This window comes from Tubulanus polymorphus, chromosome 1 (genome assembly GCF_964204645.1).
Source record: "Tubulanus polymorphus chromosome 1, tnTubPoly1.2, whole genome shotgun sequence".
Taxonomy (NCBI): Eukaryota; Metazoa; Nemertea; class Palaeonemertea; order Tubulaniformes; family Tubulanidae; genus Tubulanus; species Tubulanus polymorphus.
The window spans coordinates 15596778-15614379 of NC_134025.1; the positions used below are offsets into that span (position 1 = coordinate 15596778).

A 17602-nucleotide genomic window follows, 5' to 3' on the forward strand; every position below is an offset into this window, starting at 1 on the left:
CAACAGCGTTTTAAGTATTAAGTGAGTGCGACAAGCCAACCATGCCTATGTGCTACAAACACAACTTTTTCCCCTCTCGTCGGCCCTACAGTGATGTTACTAATAACTGGTGCCATTATAACATGGATAGGATTTGGTCAGGACTAGCCTAAAGTCTAATTCAGTCTATGTACTAATTCACTCCATAGGCCTATTTTTAGCCCACTTGGGACTTTAGTCCCAGCGGGCTATTGCGTTCACTTTTCGTCTGTCCGTACGTCCGTCCGTAGACAGAATCCAGTTATTTTGGGAAGTTTTGAAGACACTTCAATTTAATGTCTTGATATTTGGGTTACACATGCATCTACCCTAGACACATCTTAAGCCAAAAAACTGGCTCTGTCAGATTCAAGATGGCTGACTGGCAGCCATTGTTGTTCGTCAAAATCAACACTTTTTACACATTTTTGAACTATTAGAGGGAAATTTTGAAGACGCTTTGATCAATTACCTTGATCTTTTGGATGTATGTGAATCCCCCCAGGGCCCATCAGCATACCAAAAATTGGGTCGATCGGACTCAAGATGACCGTCCTATGACCTTTATAGTGCCCAAAAATGTCAATTTTGGCCCGAATTCTAAGTGCTGTAGCTCCCTACTGGTTTGCCATTTCTCATTGCAATTTGTGATGGGTATTCTTTGAAAAGGGATGTTTTATACCTGAGACAGGTATTTTTGATCAGCCAATCATGACGCAATAGGCGGCCATCTTGGTGTCATAAGCACTCATTCGTAGGTGGGAAAAAGTTTTTCCGCATTATATTCTTGATATTTAAGCGTATTTTCTTACCACAATCAATTGGAAAGTTGTAGCTCATGACATGGTTAATGATTGTGAATAATACAATATCTTAGTATTTCTATATTATATTCGTATCAATGCATATTTTGTAACCACAATCAATTGCAAAGTTGTAGCTCATGACATCATCTATGATTGTGGCAAGTTTTAAGGCCAATAGTTATTCTATATGGTCACCAGGGGGCGCTGAATAGTAGAATAACGTAGTATTTTCTTATTATATTGGTACCTACAAAGTTACTTACAAAGTTATAGTTCATGACATGTTCTATGATTGTGGTGAGTTTCAAGGTCAGTGGGTTTTGAATATGGTCACCAGGGGGCGTTGAATAATGAAATTGTTAGATTGTTGAGCATTCGGAACCACTTCCCAAGTGGGCATGGTGTCCCTGGACCCCCAGTTAAAACAATACAGTGAAGTATTCACACGCAGAAAGGCCAATTGATTTGAGCCATGTGATTAAATTAGGCCAGGTCTTCTCTGACCCGCTGACATTAATAGTCAAACCTAGATCCAAAACGTTCATATGGTCACGGCTTGTATACCAGAAATCATTGTAGGCCTGTACATTTAGCTGTTCGTAGGTTTGATATGCCGATTTCTTAACTGATAAGTGTACGGTTCAGCTGTACGCATTAGGCCTATACAATTGTTCCAATGGGAATAGGGCCTATCGATTGGGCTTATTATTTCCTGCTTTAGAATACTGAAATAAGCCTAACGTTCATTCAAATATCCAACATCGGTGAAATTTTGATTACTGTACACATGTACTGTTGGTTTTTCATGTTGTATGAATATTTTGCAGATATGATGCTGATTCCAATGTCAAACACATGAAGTTAGATGGTCAAGGACAGTCAAAACCAATGAAGATATCTCTCTTCGACCGATGTTGCATAATAGAATATCTGATTCTTTCAACTCAAGCAAAGTGATTCAACACGATCGACATAACACTGGAATAGGTTTGCAGTAACTAAACGGTTCATTTCATTTAGTCCTATGTACTTTTTTTAGCCAATTTGAATTTGATTGTAATTGAAACTCTGTAACTGTTAACAAAAGACAAGTTCAAAAAACACAAGTTATGCCCGATTCTCATGTTCAAATTTAATTCAAATTCAAATTTATTTCATTACATCATATTTAATTGGTTCATACAGTAATAAAAATTAGGAAAGAACAAATATTATTACAGAATTTTCAAAAAGGCAATGAATTTCTATGACTAAATGAACATTATTTTTCTAATAACTCAGATCAAGAGTGACTCTCCCGTTTATTAGGAAACACACGCAACTAGTGGAATAGGTTTGATTTACACACATATTGCAGGTATCAATTGTTTATCACTATAGAATTTGTAATCCATAAAAGCCAAAATCAACATCAGCCGGAAACCCAGACCAAATCAATTCATAATTTATTGATTGAATCTACACTACAATATATGTATTTATTCAAATATTTGCAGTAACTAAACGGTTCATTTCATTTAGTCCTATGTACTTTTTTTGAGCCAATTTGAATTTGATTGTAATTGAAACTCTGGAATTGTTAACAAAAGACAAGTTCAAAAAACACAAGTTATGCCCGATTCTCATGTTCAAATTTAATTCAAATTCAAATTTATTTCATTACATCATATTTACAAAGCATATCATTGGTTCATACAGTAATAAAAATTAGGAGAGAACAAATATTATTACAGAATTTTCAAAAAGGCAATGAATTTCTATAACTAAATGAACATTATTTTTCTAATAACTCAGATCAAGAGTGACTCTCCCGTTTATTAGGAAACACACGCAACTAGTGGAATAGGTTTGATTTACACACATATTGCAGGTATCAATTGTTTATCACTATAGAATTTGTAATCCATAAAAGCCAAAATCAACATCAGCCGGAAACCCAGACCAAATCAATTCATAATTTATTGATTGAATCTACACTACAATATATGTATTTATTCAAATATTTGCAGTAACTAAACGGTTCATTTCATTTAGTCCTATGTACTTTTTTTGAGCCAATTTGAATTTGATTGTAATTGAAACTCTGGAACTGTTAACAAAAGACAAGTTCAAAAAACACAAGTTATGCCCGATTCTCATGTTCAAATTTAATTCAAATTCAAATTTATTTCATTACATCATATTTACAAAGCATATCATTGGTTCATACAGTAATAAAAATTAGGAAAGAACAAATATTATTACAGAATTTTCAAAAAGGCAATGAATTTCTATAACTAAATGAACATTATTTTTCTAATAACTCAGATCAAGAGTGACTCTCCCGTTTATTAGGAAACACACGCAACTAGTGGAATAGGTTTGATTTACACACATATTGTAGGTATCAATTGTTTATCACTATAGAATTTGTAATCCATAAAAGCCAAAATCAACATCAGCCGGAAACCCAGACCAAATCAATTCATAATTTATTGATTGAATCTACACTACAATATATGTATTTATTCAAATATTTCAATAAAAACATTAACTTCTTAAATCTATTCTAAATCATAATACGTTCTTATCTGTAAATTCACTCAATCTATCAACTCAGCAGGTGCTTAAGATGAGTTCTTAATAGGACAGATACATTTTCAAGCATGGTGATAATACAGTATCATGATGTTTGAATGCCAAAATAAATGCCTGGTCAAAGAAATTCATATTTGTTGATTTTACGTCCGCGTATGTTCGGTTTCAAAGCTGAATCATATTTGACGTTAACACAGTGTTTGCATATTAGGTTCGAATCTGTCAATGCATTTTATTTTTTATGTATCGGTATTTCAATTTACTACAATTCCCATCATTCTGAATGGCTTTGCAGAAAACCTGTCATCGCTGCTTAGCAGCTATATTTTTTTTAAATATTTTAAGGTACTTCACATTTTCAAGCTTAAAGCTTTCTGAAGGATCCTTGCTGTAAAATCAAAATTAATTATTACCTAATTACATTTTGTATATCAAATGTTTTCATATATTTGTAATATGAATGAAAATGTAATATATAATTTTAATTTGTTCAGAAATAAAGCTACCATATACCATAACATCAGGTCAATAGAAACTTGTTGAACCTGTCTTTCAGTTGTAAAATGTGGGTGGTAGGCTAGAGCATTTTCACATTTTACAAATTCTCCCCGGATATACAAATTATAATCATTTGGATGCCTAATCACCCAAGCCTGTCAGCTTTTCACAAAATGGCAAAGGATGATATTTGATAAAATACAACCCCAGTTCAGAGTCAATACCTTGACACAAAACAATTGTGTTTTCATAAGTAGCACAGACAGCGACTGGAGCTGACAGGAACAAATACCTCAGACAAATCTTTTTCCTTGGTCTTATTGATTTGAACGGGGAATAAAATTTAATTTTCTGAAATTTGCTCAATAAAACAAAATTAAATTGGATTTCATGTTTTATTTGTTCAGTAAAGTAAAATTGAATTGGATTTGATAATTTTTTTGCAGAAATAAAATTAAAATTCGATTGAATTTGCAGTTTGACCACATGGCTAATTAGCATATCATGTTCATCCATCTGATTTGAGAAAAAGCTATTTTTCGCGGACAGCATAATTGTCAATGATATTTTTTTTTAGCGCAAATAAAATCATTCCTCCCAAAAACCAAATCAACTAAAGATTTCACAGAAATCGGTCTTGAAATAACAGTTTTAAATCTTAAAATAAAACTGCGGGTACATGTGAACACCTGCTGATCTCTGCAGCTAAGCCAATCACATAGGAGTCTTTGCTTTCAGATTGGCTTTTAAAGAACAGATATCTTTGTTCAGATTTTCGTGAAAAAGATCATATAAATTTTAACGAGGCCTTTTTTCAAAACTCAGCCTCATTGGGTTTAGAGAATGGATAATGCTTTAATGAATGATTATGCTCAGTTGCACAGTCAAAGAGCCTTTGCTCTGGAAACCATGTCATTTAAATTCGTTCCATTTGTATAGTACGGCTGGCCTAAAAATGAAGTTAAATGGGCTTATTACCCTTTAAGATTTATGAAATGCAATTATTACTCACTGATAACTTACCTCATTTAAACATTCATGGATCAAAGCTATTGAACTAAGTGTACCCAAACACAAATCATCAAACTTATTTGATTCATCTGCTATGATTCCACCATCTCCAGGTTCCTCCTTATATCCAGACTGAAAAAATCCAAAATGAAAAAGATTTTCAGTCGACACCTTTCAGGGGCAGATCCAGGGGGGGTTCCGAGGGTTCTAGAATACCGTCGTATTATGCACGATATGTATGCATCACACACGCATCATCACGCGACAGTCTGAGCATTACTGCACTTATCAATAGTACACATGCACGCAGGTATATACTCTAGTGATCGGTAATGTATAGACGCCGCTCACTAGTGTGCGGCACGTGTATGAATGCTATTGTTTAAACCATTTCGTTCCACTATTTTTTAATCATATCATGTCAGCATGTGGCCGCCTACAATACTGTAGTAACAGCACGTGATACAATATCGATTTTCTAGATCAGGGATGATAAGGGGCCATAATTTAAAAGGAAGAAAATTTTAAATCTCGTAATAACTTATAAATACTGAATGCCGTAGGCGTGAAATCACTGACAGCGCCAGCTGCCAGCTACGAGCGCCAAAGGCGCGAAGTAATGATGGGGGCCCTCCCCCAGAAAATTTTGATTTTTCACATCGTCTCAGATCGTTTTTCAGCAGTTTTCACGTAGAAAATTCACTCAGAAAATCAAACAACATCGTCCGATGTTTTATCGTTAAGACACAGCTAGTTCCAAGACGAGTCAAGATGCTCATCATGTATTCATCTGCATAAGAAAACAATGTTAGCGGCGCCACAAAAGCCGTTTTTCAGTACTACACAGGCAACACTTGGTAAAAAATCAATAATGTAGATACATATATCCACAGACACACAGAAAGACGAAACTTTGTTTACGAAAATGATTGTATTTAAAATAGATCGGGAAACGCTTTTATGGTCATACCCATCTATCCTTAACATGCTATTATTCTCACCACCCCCTCCCCATTTTTTTCCCCATTTTCTGCATTAATCTCAGGGATGATAAAAAAAATCTGAAAATTATCACCCCTGCTAGATGTATGCTCATGCTAGCCACGGCAAGTCGATTATTACGGAATTCACCACAAGTGTCATAACTGGTCATAACCCCCTACCTTCTTTTTTTTTAACATCAAATCTTTATCAATCTCAGAAATTTTTTTTTAAAGTAGGAATTCCGATTTAAGTCGGAAGATTGGGATCCCTGCATAGTAGTGAGTGCCCTTATATAATACGGAACCCCTTTGAGATAGGGCCCTGGATCCACCCCTGCCTTTTTGACAGGGTCGGTCGGCAATCGTAAACAAAGGTTTATTTCATGGCCTCATTTGGGACAAAGAAATTAATTCAGTTAACATGATATCAGGATAACACGTCAATTTCTTGTATATAGGCCTAAATGAACTCATGGACTGCAAATATTTTCAGATCAGACCAAAATCCAGATAAAGCCAATCCGGATTATGCGGGCTTGACTGTATCAAGGAAATTTCATTTTCAGCGCTGTTGAAAAACAACTTGTCAATACATGCTTTCCTTTGTTGACAGTTCATTGATTCACCTTTCTAGTACCTTGTGCGGCCGACCCAGTTTTCCTCAAACACTTTATAGATACCACTGTAGACTAAAATGTGTTAGGCCTAAATGTACCCCTTGTGAAAATAAAGTGCACTTCAAGTGCACTTCCATGAGTAAAGTACACTCAAAGTGAGTCTACTTTTGTGAAATTAGTGTACTTTTTCATAGGGAAAGTGCACTTCACAAAATAGTGTACTCAGTGATTGTACTCATTAAGTCTGCTTTTGTAAAATTAGTGCACTTTATCAAAGGGAAAGTGCACTTCACGAAAAAGTGTACTCGGTAAGTATTCTACAAGTGTACCACCCAAGGCCAATCCCTTAAGAAAATAAAACGTATTTTCATGTATAAAAATCTATTATCTTTTTTTGTGTGTTTTCCATATGAAAATATATTTTTTAGCAAAGAAATGTATTTATTGGTCAGTATTTTTCAACAAAATATATTATTTTCATTCGGCTAAAGTAATGAGATAAAAGTAATTATACGAATTAGCGTTCACTGTTGACTTACAAAAATGAAATGTCCAAAAACGACTTTGAAAAAATGCAGTCAGCACGGCGCCATTTGCAATTATTTTGAGCAAATTTGTTGCTGTTTTTAATCAATTTTCGTAGTTAATTTCTTAGTTGGGACAGTCTGGTGTTTAAATTCAAGCTCCAGGGCAAGTATTATTAATTTTGTTGTATAAAATATTTGACTTATGGTCGACGTTATGTTAAATGAGTGAACTGTAATCGGTACAATCTGTGGCATGTACTCTTCTTAATCAATTAAATCAAATGCAAAACTTTATCTTAATTTCATTCATGATGAATGGGATGTAATGTTAAATGTAAGTAATAAGTAGGCCTAGATTAAACCATGAGCGTTTTTTAAACCACAATCTGTCCAGTACTGAAAGAGGCTGGTTTGTATGGTATTATTGATGATTTCTTAATATTTTACAGATGAAACTACCACAAGGATACTGGAGGCCAGCAACCACGTACGATCATCATCAAGTCCAGTAGCGAAAAACGACCAAGTCGTCGGTCGAAGGTAGCGGCGCGCTGGCACTCGTATGGTCCGGCTGCCTGTCGGCGTCGTCGGTGTCCAGTAGCGAAAAACTACTAACCATAATCAGGTATTGCACAGTATTTGCCAATTATTTCTACATTTATATAATAACTTATAAAATGAAATTTTCCATTTATTTCCATTGATTTAGGCAAGTATATGAACTTTCAGCAAGAAAAAATTACTGAAAACGAGGATTTGTGTTATGGTAAGTGTTAATTGAAAACCGTTGTCGAGCAACTTGTTACAAAAACCCCATTTAATTTTTTCATTGTTTCGCTTAGATTGTACCTTTTTCTCCAGATGACTGATATTGTGGGTGGTCATAGATCTTTCCATAAAGATGTTGGCTCTTGATTATAGCCGTTAATAGTTCAGCATATCTATAGGCGATATATTTATGATTGCTGTACTGGACACTAAATATCTAAAAAGGCATATGCTCAAAGGGATTGGTCATTCAATAAAGGCTTCTCTTTCGTCAAACCAAGTGCAATAATTAGTAGTAAGTGGTTTGTCGTATTTGAGTTTTACAGGTGCCTTATTTTCATTGACAACCAGAATCAAATAGATTGATATCCATGATTTGGGAATCATTTTATTAGCTGATGTTGCTACAGATTTGCACATAATAATCTAACTTAAAGTTAGGGGGCCCTGACCTATTTCCTTTTTTAACAGAACTTTATTCACATTACTCTGTATATTACAGCATAAAATGATAACTTGCTGCTCAAGGTTAAGACAATAAGTCAAAGTAATTGTAAGAATATGCAGGTGGCTAAGGTTTAAAAGGTTTAAGTGACATACCTTTCAAAATGGTGCCCATAAAAGGTTTGGGGCTCTCTGATACGAACCACTCTCAACACTTAATTAAAATTCAAGACCCAATAACTGACTAAGACAGCATTTCGTATCATAACTTATATCCATTGTCACTTTTTGTTATTTCAGGTTATGTAAAAACGCAATTCCCAAATGCTGAAAGAGCAGCATTCATGGAGGAAGAAGCCTAACAATATGAAAAGTCGTATTACTATTAAAATTGTAAATAAGGCTGAATAATAACGGAGACAACATAAATGAAATTGGGCATTCAAGTTTCTATTAAGGTATTCAGGATTTTTTCTTTTGTGCAGAGAAGTGCACTTTGTTCCAATTCAGTGCAGTTTGAGTGTACTTTTTGAGTGCACTTTAGAATAGACTCAAAGTGTACTTTTAAAGTGGACTTTAGGGGAAAGTGCACTTTGTTTCAATTCAGTGCACTTTGAGTGCACTTTGAAATGCACTTCTAAAGAGCACTTAAAGTACACTTTATTTTCATATTAACATAAACTAAAATATCTTAAATAGGACCAATAATCCGGTGGCTCGTCAAACTGGTGTAAAGTAAAAAATCTGTCAGGTAGGCTACCGGTATACAAAAATTCATTTCATCAAAAATTAAACGAGAATAAAATATATAAAAGGACTCAATTTTGATCAGTGTGAACTTTTAATGATAACTGACTTTTTACGAGAATGAAATCTTTGAAAAATTGATTATAGGCCTTTTGTCTGAACAGATGTTCATAATTTTAATACATTCCTTGAATGACGTAAAACAACTAAAACTATGAGTGACCCATTAAGATACGGAACAAACTTGGTGAGACCCTGGGTTTCATCAGAGGTTTTTCATTATCATATACGGACCAACCAGGACAGAAGCTCCCAAGTTCTTCAAATCTGAGGCCAGTGCCAGTTATTGACGAAACAAAGATTATCGACTGACATGGTTTTTAATAATTTCACGATACGACTGCTTTAAGTAGCTTACATCTTCACTCAGACAAATCGTTGTTACGCGTGACCTACACCGTGGCGCGTGTACCCTATAACTGATACATACACGCAGTGAACACAAGAGTATAAGGCGATATTGCCTACACGACTGTACACGACTGTTTTAAACGCGAACGCTCATAACTGTGCTGCAGTTAACAAACTAATACTAATAATAAGGCTCCAAAACGGATTGCTTATGCTTCAATTAATGATGATAAAACAAGTATTCCAACCATGTATATATCAGACTCATCTCTAAAAATCCGATGCTATCAATAAATCAGCCGTGTGGCGAACACGGTAGTAAATTTCCGCGTTTTGAAACCACATTTTTGTCAGATATCTTGATGCAACATACACAAAACTACATGAATCATTGAACACATCGCACACAATAAATCGTTATATCATATGCCTTGAATATCAGTATTCGCGCTAGAAATGATGAATATCAACCTATTCAATCGTGCCACCATTTTGTTGGTGAAATAACGCGTACCAGCTGATCCTCCTAGTTCAATGTTATGTCATCATGATGGAAGTCAAAACCGAGTCAACACAAATTTTATATAACCAAGATTTTGAGGGGTTTCGTCTTTGAAAGCCCATAACTACCTAACAAAGCGTCGGATTTTGGCGATATAAAGTTCTTCTGACGCAAATAGCATTGAATTTTCACATGTGTGATTTTGGATATTAAAGATGCTGCATGAAAATACGTGCTCAAATAAATCAAATTTTTGAAACTTTTTGGTTAATTTCTCAAAAAATATAAAACACACGGCTTTCAACTTTGCGTACCATAAAGAAAAACCAATTACAAAATAAATGTTTGCTTAATGCTTTATTTCGCGCAGTAGTAGTGAAATTACAGGCTACTGAAATTGCGTTCGAGTGTGCTAAAAATAGCTTTGAGTGTAGTGTATTAAGCATACAAATAATTATCGATCGGCCAGACTGTTGACATAGGCACAGAAGGTGAATAAATACATCAGATCAATCCTTGGCCTTATTGAATAGAATGTGGAAATACAATTTAATGTAAATTTGTTCATAAAAATTGAATTGGATTTGACATTTTTTGCAAAAACAAATTTGATTGTATTTGCAATTTCAATCACATGGCTAATTAGCATATCAAGGTCATCCATCCAATTTGAGAAAAAAAGCTATTTTGGAACCATGCATAATTGCCAATATTTTCTGTAGTCCAAATGAAAATATTTCTCCCAAAAAAACCAAATTAACTTAAGATTTCACAGAAATCAATCTATATATGATTTAAATCTTAAAATAAAACCCAAAAGAAAAACAGAAGAGGATTCCGGGGATTGACTTGACTTGTTAAGATTTTCGCGAAAAACCTCGCGTCAATCTTAACAAGGCCCTTTTTCAAAATTCAGCTCCCTAGGAATTGGAGAGCTTAAATGAATGATGTTATGAATATATTCTCACTTTGCACCGCCAGAAGGCCTTTCCTCTGGAAACCATGTCATTTAAATCCGGCCCATTTGTATAGTAATAGGCCAGAAGTGGCTAGCCTGATAAAATTGAATTTATGTTTACTCGCAGAATAACATTTGTTTGAATTTGCAATTCTGGCACATAGCTTATTGGCATATCACGGTCAGCCATACCTAGCGTACAAGCCATACCTCCTTGACCCTTCTACAATTGTCAAAGATCAATTGTCCATAGTGTCGATAAAAAGTCATCAAACCAAATCAACTCAAGATTTTACAGAAATTGAACTTGAAATACAATTTTATAATAACACAGACGTAAAACAGTAGACAATAACCAAAGATGAGAACGCTGACCTTAATCCGTGGTTTTTTCTTGAGTTAAACACATAAACCAGCTGACGACGAAGCTGTCGGCACCCGCAAGCGCCGAAGGCGCAAAGCAATTTCGGGTTTGGGGGCCCCCAAGAAAATTTTAGAAATTAAAAGTTTTCCCAGGACATATAGCGATCGTGAACCCATGAACGACTATTATATTTTGGATGGTAATGGCTATTTCCAATGTGGCATATCGTCATTCGATGACAATCAGCACCTCATGCATTTCGGGTCAAGCCCTGAATTATTGCAGTTAAAATACGCTTATGAATGCACACTAAAAATCATAGAAAATAACACAGTGTATAATATCTGAAGGCGTTCACCGCGTACGCGTGTGGCAACAGTAGGCCTATATACATTACTACTATTGCTGCGCGCATGTGTCTGCAACCAATCGATAAATACATACACATTGTAGTAGATACAAAATCAGTGTTGCAATGCAATACGCGACGATTAGTAAAACAGGTGCTGAAGGCTTTTACAAATCGCGCCGGAACCAGCTGAGTGAGACCATCATAACCCCCCTATACTTTTACATCATTTTTGGACTATTTGGAAAATGATATTTTTCAATACCGAAATCCGCGGTTTCCCGCGTATCCACGGGGAATTCTCATCTCTGTAAATAACACAGGTTTATGTGAAGAGCTGCTGATATCCATAGCTAACCCAATTAGAGAGAGACAATTTATCCAAAAAAAACAAGGTGTATTAGGAAAATATATGAAAACTACCCAGAATAACATATAGCTACAAACGGACAATGGACAGAAAGTGGATGCTACAAATAGGCTAAAAAAGAAACAAAATTCTTAATATGAACTTCCCTAAATTTACGTGGTGGTGCATGTTTAATCCTATCTATTGGGAAAGTGCTTCACATCCATGACTCAACATGGGTGTTTTGAAGCTGTTCACACACTGAAGCTTAAGATCAACTACTAATAATGCCCATGGGCAAAGTGTGGTTTACCTTGAAAACTGGAGCCTGTTTGGCAAGGGCATAGCTTATGAGAAATCTTTTTAATTTGTGAATTCAAAGGTCTATTATTTCATGTTATCTTTATGATATAATTATTTTGTAGTCAAATCCAGGCCAAAAATACATTTGTTTATGGTCGACATCCAAAATTTTGTAGGGTACAGGTAGGCAGGAACTATTTTATATTTCGAAAAAAACATGTTTTTCACAAAATGAAAAATATTTGAATAAAATTCTATGATATCAGAAATCAGAGGGTGGCTAAATAATCTTGACAATCTTTTCCAATGTATGGCCGCGGAAGCTATGAAACATACCGGTACCGTAATTAAAAATCAGCGCATGTCAGTAGATCATTTTAATACCACTAAAATATTCAGACCTCGACCTATACCTATAGTTTGCTGCTAAACATTTTCAGGTCACAAGAAATTACAATTTATTACAAATTCTATCAAACAGAAAACACAGCGTTCATCTTCTGCTATAATAGTTTAAATGAAAGCCTATATTCATGTCAAACGTGCACGCTCCAGCAAGCAGTGTTGTTACAGTATCAATATATTTATACATGTAGTAGTGTATACTGTAGTAATACGAGCAATCTTATGATTAGCACTCAGCTCCCAAGTGGAGGTTGTATGAATGTTCACTTACACTTCAAGGTCAATCAAAACAATTACCGGGTATTAAATTGAAACAATACCCATGGCGGATATGTGAAATAATTATATTCTCACCAGCAATGAGCATTTGGAATTTGCGAGAACACGGCACCTAGTCCAATGAAATCTTCGCCATTTTGGCTTTCCCATAGTTATTTTAGTAGCGCCGGAATTCCCCGCATGTCCCAAAAAGAGCCAATCACATTTGCTTGTAGAGACGATGCCCCCCAATCGAGGTCATTGCAATTTTATATCATCATCACCATCACCATCACCATCATCTGCCTTAGCTTGTCAGCTCTTCGCACAGCATGGCATCGATCACAACCTGGCTCCACCTCGAGTGCTCTTCTGCTGCGCGGATGAGTGATCCAAGACTTAATCCAGTCCACTCCTTGATGTCATCCAGCCACATCCTGCGCGGTCGCCCTCTAATTCTTTTGTCATCAGCAGAGCCCTGCAGGATGGTATTTGCCAGAGAGCCCTTTGCCCTCGTGATGTGTCCAAACCACAGCAGTTTCCGCTTTTTGACGGTGTCCATGAAGCTGTCATGGGATCCAATGATGTCAGTGACCATTTTTCTGACCTCCTTGTTAGATGTGTGCAAGCACCAGTGGACACCCAGGATGCGGCGAAGGCAATCATCTCAAATGCTGTTTTTCTCGTTGTGAGTTCGACATTCATGGTCCAGGATTCACAGGTGTATGAGAGGACTGCAAGCACCAAGGATCGTAACAGTCGAATTTTAGACTTCAAGCTGATGTTTCGATCTCGCCATACTGGTTTCAGTCTGGCGAGAGCTCCTGTTGCTTTCGCAATTCTTGCTTTTACTTCCTTTGTGGAGCTTCCATCCTCGGTCTGTATCGCCCCTAGGTACGTGAACTCAGTTAACTGTTCTAAGTTTGTGCCTCCAATATCAGTAACAGCCCGTGCTGCCCCACCACTGACCTATGTCTTGGTCTTTGATAGGCTCACTTCCATGCCATATCTCTTGCAGGACCGATCGAGTGAGGTGGCTTGGTTTTGGTGGTCTCTATCGCAGCTATTGATGAGATCTATGTCATCAGCAAACTTAAAGTTACTGACAATTCATCCGCCAATCTTCACCGGCTCTTGGTAATCAATCATCCATTGACTCTTTAGCTTTTTCTTTTTGCCAATGATCTCATCGGCTGTGGTGGTGATGGCTTCTTTCGCTTTGCAGCACAGTTCATTTGCACTCTCATCTAGCTCAATTAGTGGGGAAAATTTGCCGCCGATGGTGACCTGATAAACATCTCGAGTCTCTGGGTTCTTCAGCTTGTCAAGGTCATATTTCACTCTTGAGTTAGTCTTTCTTGGAAGTCTTTTTAGTCGGAGGTTCATGGTTGTCAACACCAGGTTGTGATTGCTCCCGATGTCAGCACCTGGGAATGTTCTGGTCCTCTTTAGGTTGAAGCTACTGAAGAATCTCCGGTCCACCATTAGATAGTCAATCAGATTGTGTGACTTCCCATTTGGTTAGTGCCAGGTTGCCTTTTGACTGAGTTTCTGTTTGCAAAAGGTGTTGAGTAATGCTAGGTTGTGGGTGCGTGCAAACTCCAACAAAATGAGCCCTTGGTCATTTGTTTTACCCAGCCCATGTCTTCCTATGGTACCCAGCCAGCCTGAATAGGCATCAGTCCCAATTTTGGCATACCAGTCTCCATTGTCCATAACCACATCTTGTTTTGGTAGCTTTGACATTACATCATTTACTTCTGAGTGGAATCGTTCCAGGGTTTCGTTGGGACGTTGTTAACCCGGGCCTCGTCCGATCCGGTATGAGTCTGGTTGAGCGTTTTACCATGTTGAAGCTTGGGCGTAATTTACCTGGCGGTGCCCAGCTACTCTCCAGGTGGTTTGAAATCAGTGTTTTCCCTCACTAAGGAAGACTGCCATCATCCAAGGCTACGAGCTCTTCCTACCCGGGAGGATGCCTTGAGTGGCTCATGGTCTGCCAGACCAGGTTTGGAATCAGAGTTTTCCGTCTCCTAGGTGCGGTTTTTTTTTCCAAGCACCACCAGCTCGGCTCACTATGGTCCGCGGTCGGCTTTCTGTGTTATAACCGGACAGGCCTCACGAATGAGGCTCCCCCAATCCGCCACCTGGGGATGCGCTGAGTGGCTCTGTGAGCTGAGCTCCTGGGAAATGACCCAGAACCAATTTTATATGCAAGAGCTAAAAATTTTCCCGCCAAAAGCAGTTTTTCGTAGAATTTTAACAAAGTTGACCATGTCATCGACAGGGGTCGTTATGTCTTCAATTGCATCTATTATACATCGTTTAAGCCGAGAACCAATGAAACAAATGCCCACATAAAATAACGTACTGCGATTTTACATAATTGGCTCAATGCCAACTTCAATATCACTAACAAAGGTAAACGAAAAATCAGAAAAAGTATACAGCAAATCATAAGTAAAAATTCATTAACATTTCACTATTAGTTATTTAGAGATAAGAATTGGCGCAATTAGAATCTTTAATTAGAAGTATTTAGTATGTCTAGAATCATTTGAAGTTCCTTGGAAAACTTTAAACTAGACCACATGCTAACTAAATAACTAAATCAACAAATAAGCAACGCTTTCCGATGAAAATCGATAAGAGATTCTATTACTGCAATGAATGTTTTGAAAGTTCTGAAAAAACTAAGCCACTATCTTTCGTGAGTTATTTTGTACCAAAGGGACAATTGTCATATGCGTTAGCAAAAATGGACCAAAAGTCTTTAAAGAGGTAGTCATATGGATCTAATCATACAAACCATAGCTTCTCCCACTTCTTCTTGGAAAATTTCCTTTTGATTAATTGATGAAATAGATAAATTCTGCCATACAGCTCCTGTAGGATGATCAGTGTCTAAAACCAAACCTTCTGACAAAGGTTCAAGAGTTCCTATAAAGATATATTTCATGATATCAAATTTTCTGATTGTAATAATCATTTACTCAATTAGCAATGATAATGTCATCAATCACCTCATCAGAAATTGTACTCTAAAAATGATATTCAGAGAACCACCTAGCATATTATTCAGAACAAATCTGAGATATATATTCTAGTCAGCACGTGATGAAAATACACACATTCTCGTAATACAGCACACACATACCTATTTACAGAGAATATATTTTCCTCTACTAACTTATAGTTCAAAAGGGGAAAACCGTTTTAGTCAGTTTCTGTCCCGCTAACATAGCCACTCATACTGATGCTCAAGGCAGTCTACACACTTGTTGCGTGTTGTTATATCGACATTTACGTTATAGCCTAAGACCCCAAACCACGGGCCAGTTCCCTCACTCAACGCCTTCTCACCATATCGGCAGTTTGTTAGCCAGCACGTCTTATCCGTCTTGGAGGACGGGAAAAAAACTGAAATCACAAATTGACGGGACGAGTAGAATATTGTCAGGACAGGTAATAAAGTAATATTTCACCAGAAAATGACGGGCATAATTTGTCCCGGTAACTTCTGATCAATCAGCTGAGAGATTCATTCCACACGATAACGCGTCCCGCGATATTTTTATCAACTAGTAAAGTAGAGCAGTACCGCGCAAAGTGCCTCGTTTTGACAGCGGAATCTGCATACACGTCAATCAACGAGAGCAGTTCCGCAGTGAATGGCCTCGTTTTGAGAATAGATTCAGAACGGATCTGCATATCAATCAACATGATACGATGTCTGCTAATAATGGTATGTTTATCCACTGAATTAGTGTCGTTATTTATGACAGAAACGTGTTGCTTTTATTTCATGTTTTTGATAACTAAAACTGGCAACAAACTGTGTATTTATTGAGCGACATCTGTTATCGTGAAAGCCAAATTGCCTATGAAACACCAGGATACTGCATCTTTTAGTGCTGGGTGTATTGCTAATCTAATCATGGCGGCTTGCCAAACATTGTACCGTGTTAGCAGTAATGGCATTCTATGTCTTCCCTGATTGAATGCAATTTTAGATTACGAAGTGGCAGTATCTTCCCTTATCTATACAGTAAATAGCTATAATAGCGTAATTAGTAATATATTTGCCATATCGGTTCGTGAGACATGTGCTCTCACTCACAGCATGCGATTTACAATTTTTGTTTATTGATTCTTACTGTGATTGGTGGATCATTATAAAAAACATAACGAATAACAACACCATGTGCTTGAGCACATGGCTAATGTCATATCACTTCAAATTTCAAGAATTTCAATAATAAATGAAAATCTAATCTAGTCAAACGCATTGGCATCCAGGTGGGCTAGGCCCGTAAAATATAACTAAGTGTGAATTTGCAGTCCCAGAGTTCATTGATTCTTGTAGTGTGTAATGGAAAAAAGTATTCTTTCATAGATTCAACAGTAATTCCTAATTATCAGATCAAAAACTAATGCCCATAATTACTAGGCCTAAATTGAATATCAAACTACAGCCCTCAATTTTTAAGCAGGTACGGGTATCTCGAATTAAGCCTATTATGTTACCTCCTTATCAGAGGATTTTTTAGACCAAACTAGCAAATTCACTTCAGGAAACAAAAGAAAATCAGATTCCAGTAGTCTAAGATAAGTCGTTTTTTCGGGTCGCAGCCTGTGTCACAGCAGCAAGAAAATGAAATCTCGGCGTATGAATCGGACAGCAACAGTTTTCATTCAGAAACAGAA

General features: G+C 36.7%; 1 protein-coding gene across 8 annotated transcripts in view; it reads right to left on the bottom strand.

Moving 5' to 3' along the window:
* LOC141915380 (uncharacterized) overlaps positions 1 to 17602 on the bottom strand; it is a 200005-nt gene that overhangs the window by 160278 nt on the left and 22125 nt on the right. For 6 of the 8 annotated variants that reach the window (XM_074806882.1, XM_074806881.1, XM_074806883.1 and 3 more), the window contains exons 2-3: positions 15705 to 15835; positions 4923 to 5042 (exon numbers count right to left, since the gene is read on the bottom strand). In XM_074806882.1, coding sequence (XP_074662983.1) covers positions 4923 to 5042; positions 15705 to 15835 — 251 coding nt within the window. Of the gene's footprint in view, positions 1 to 4922; positions 5043 to 11242; positions 11413 to 15704; positions 15836 to 17602 lie in introns of those variants that run through there. The other 2 variants (XM_074806884.1, XM_074806885.1) reach the window with 2 other exon arrangements.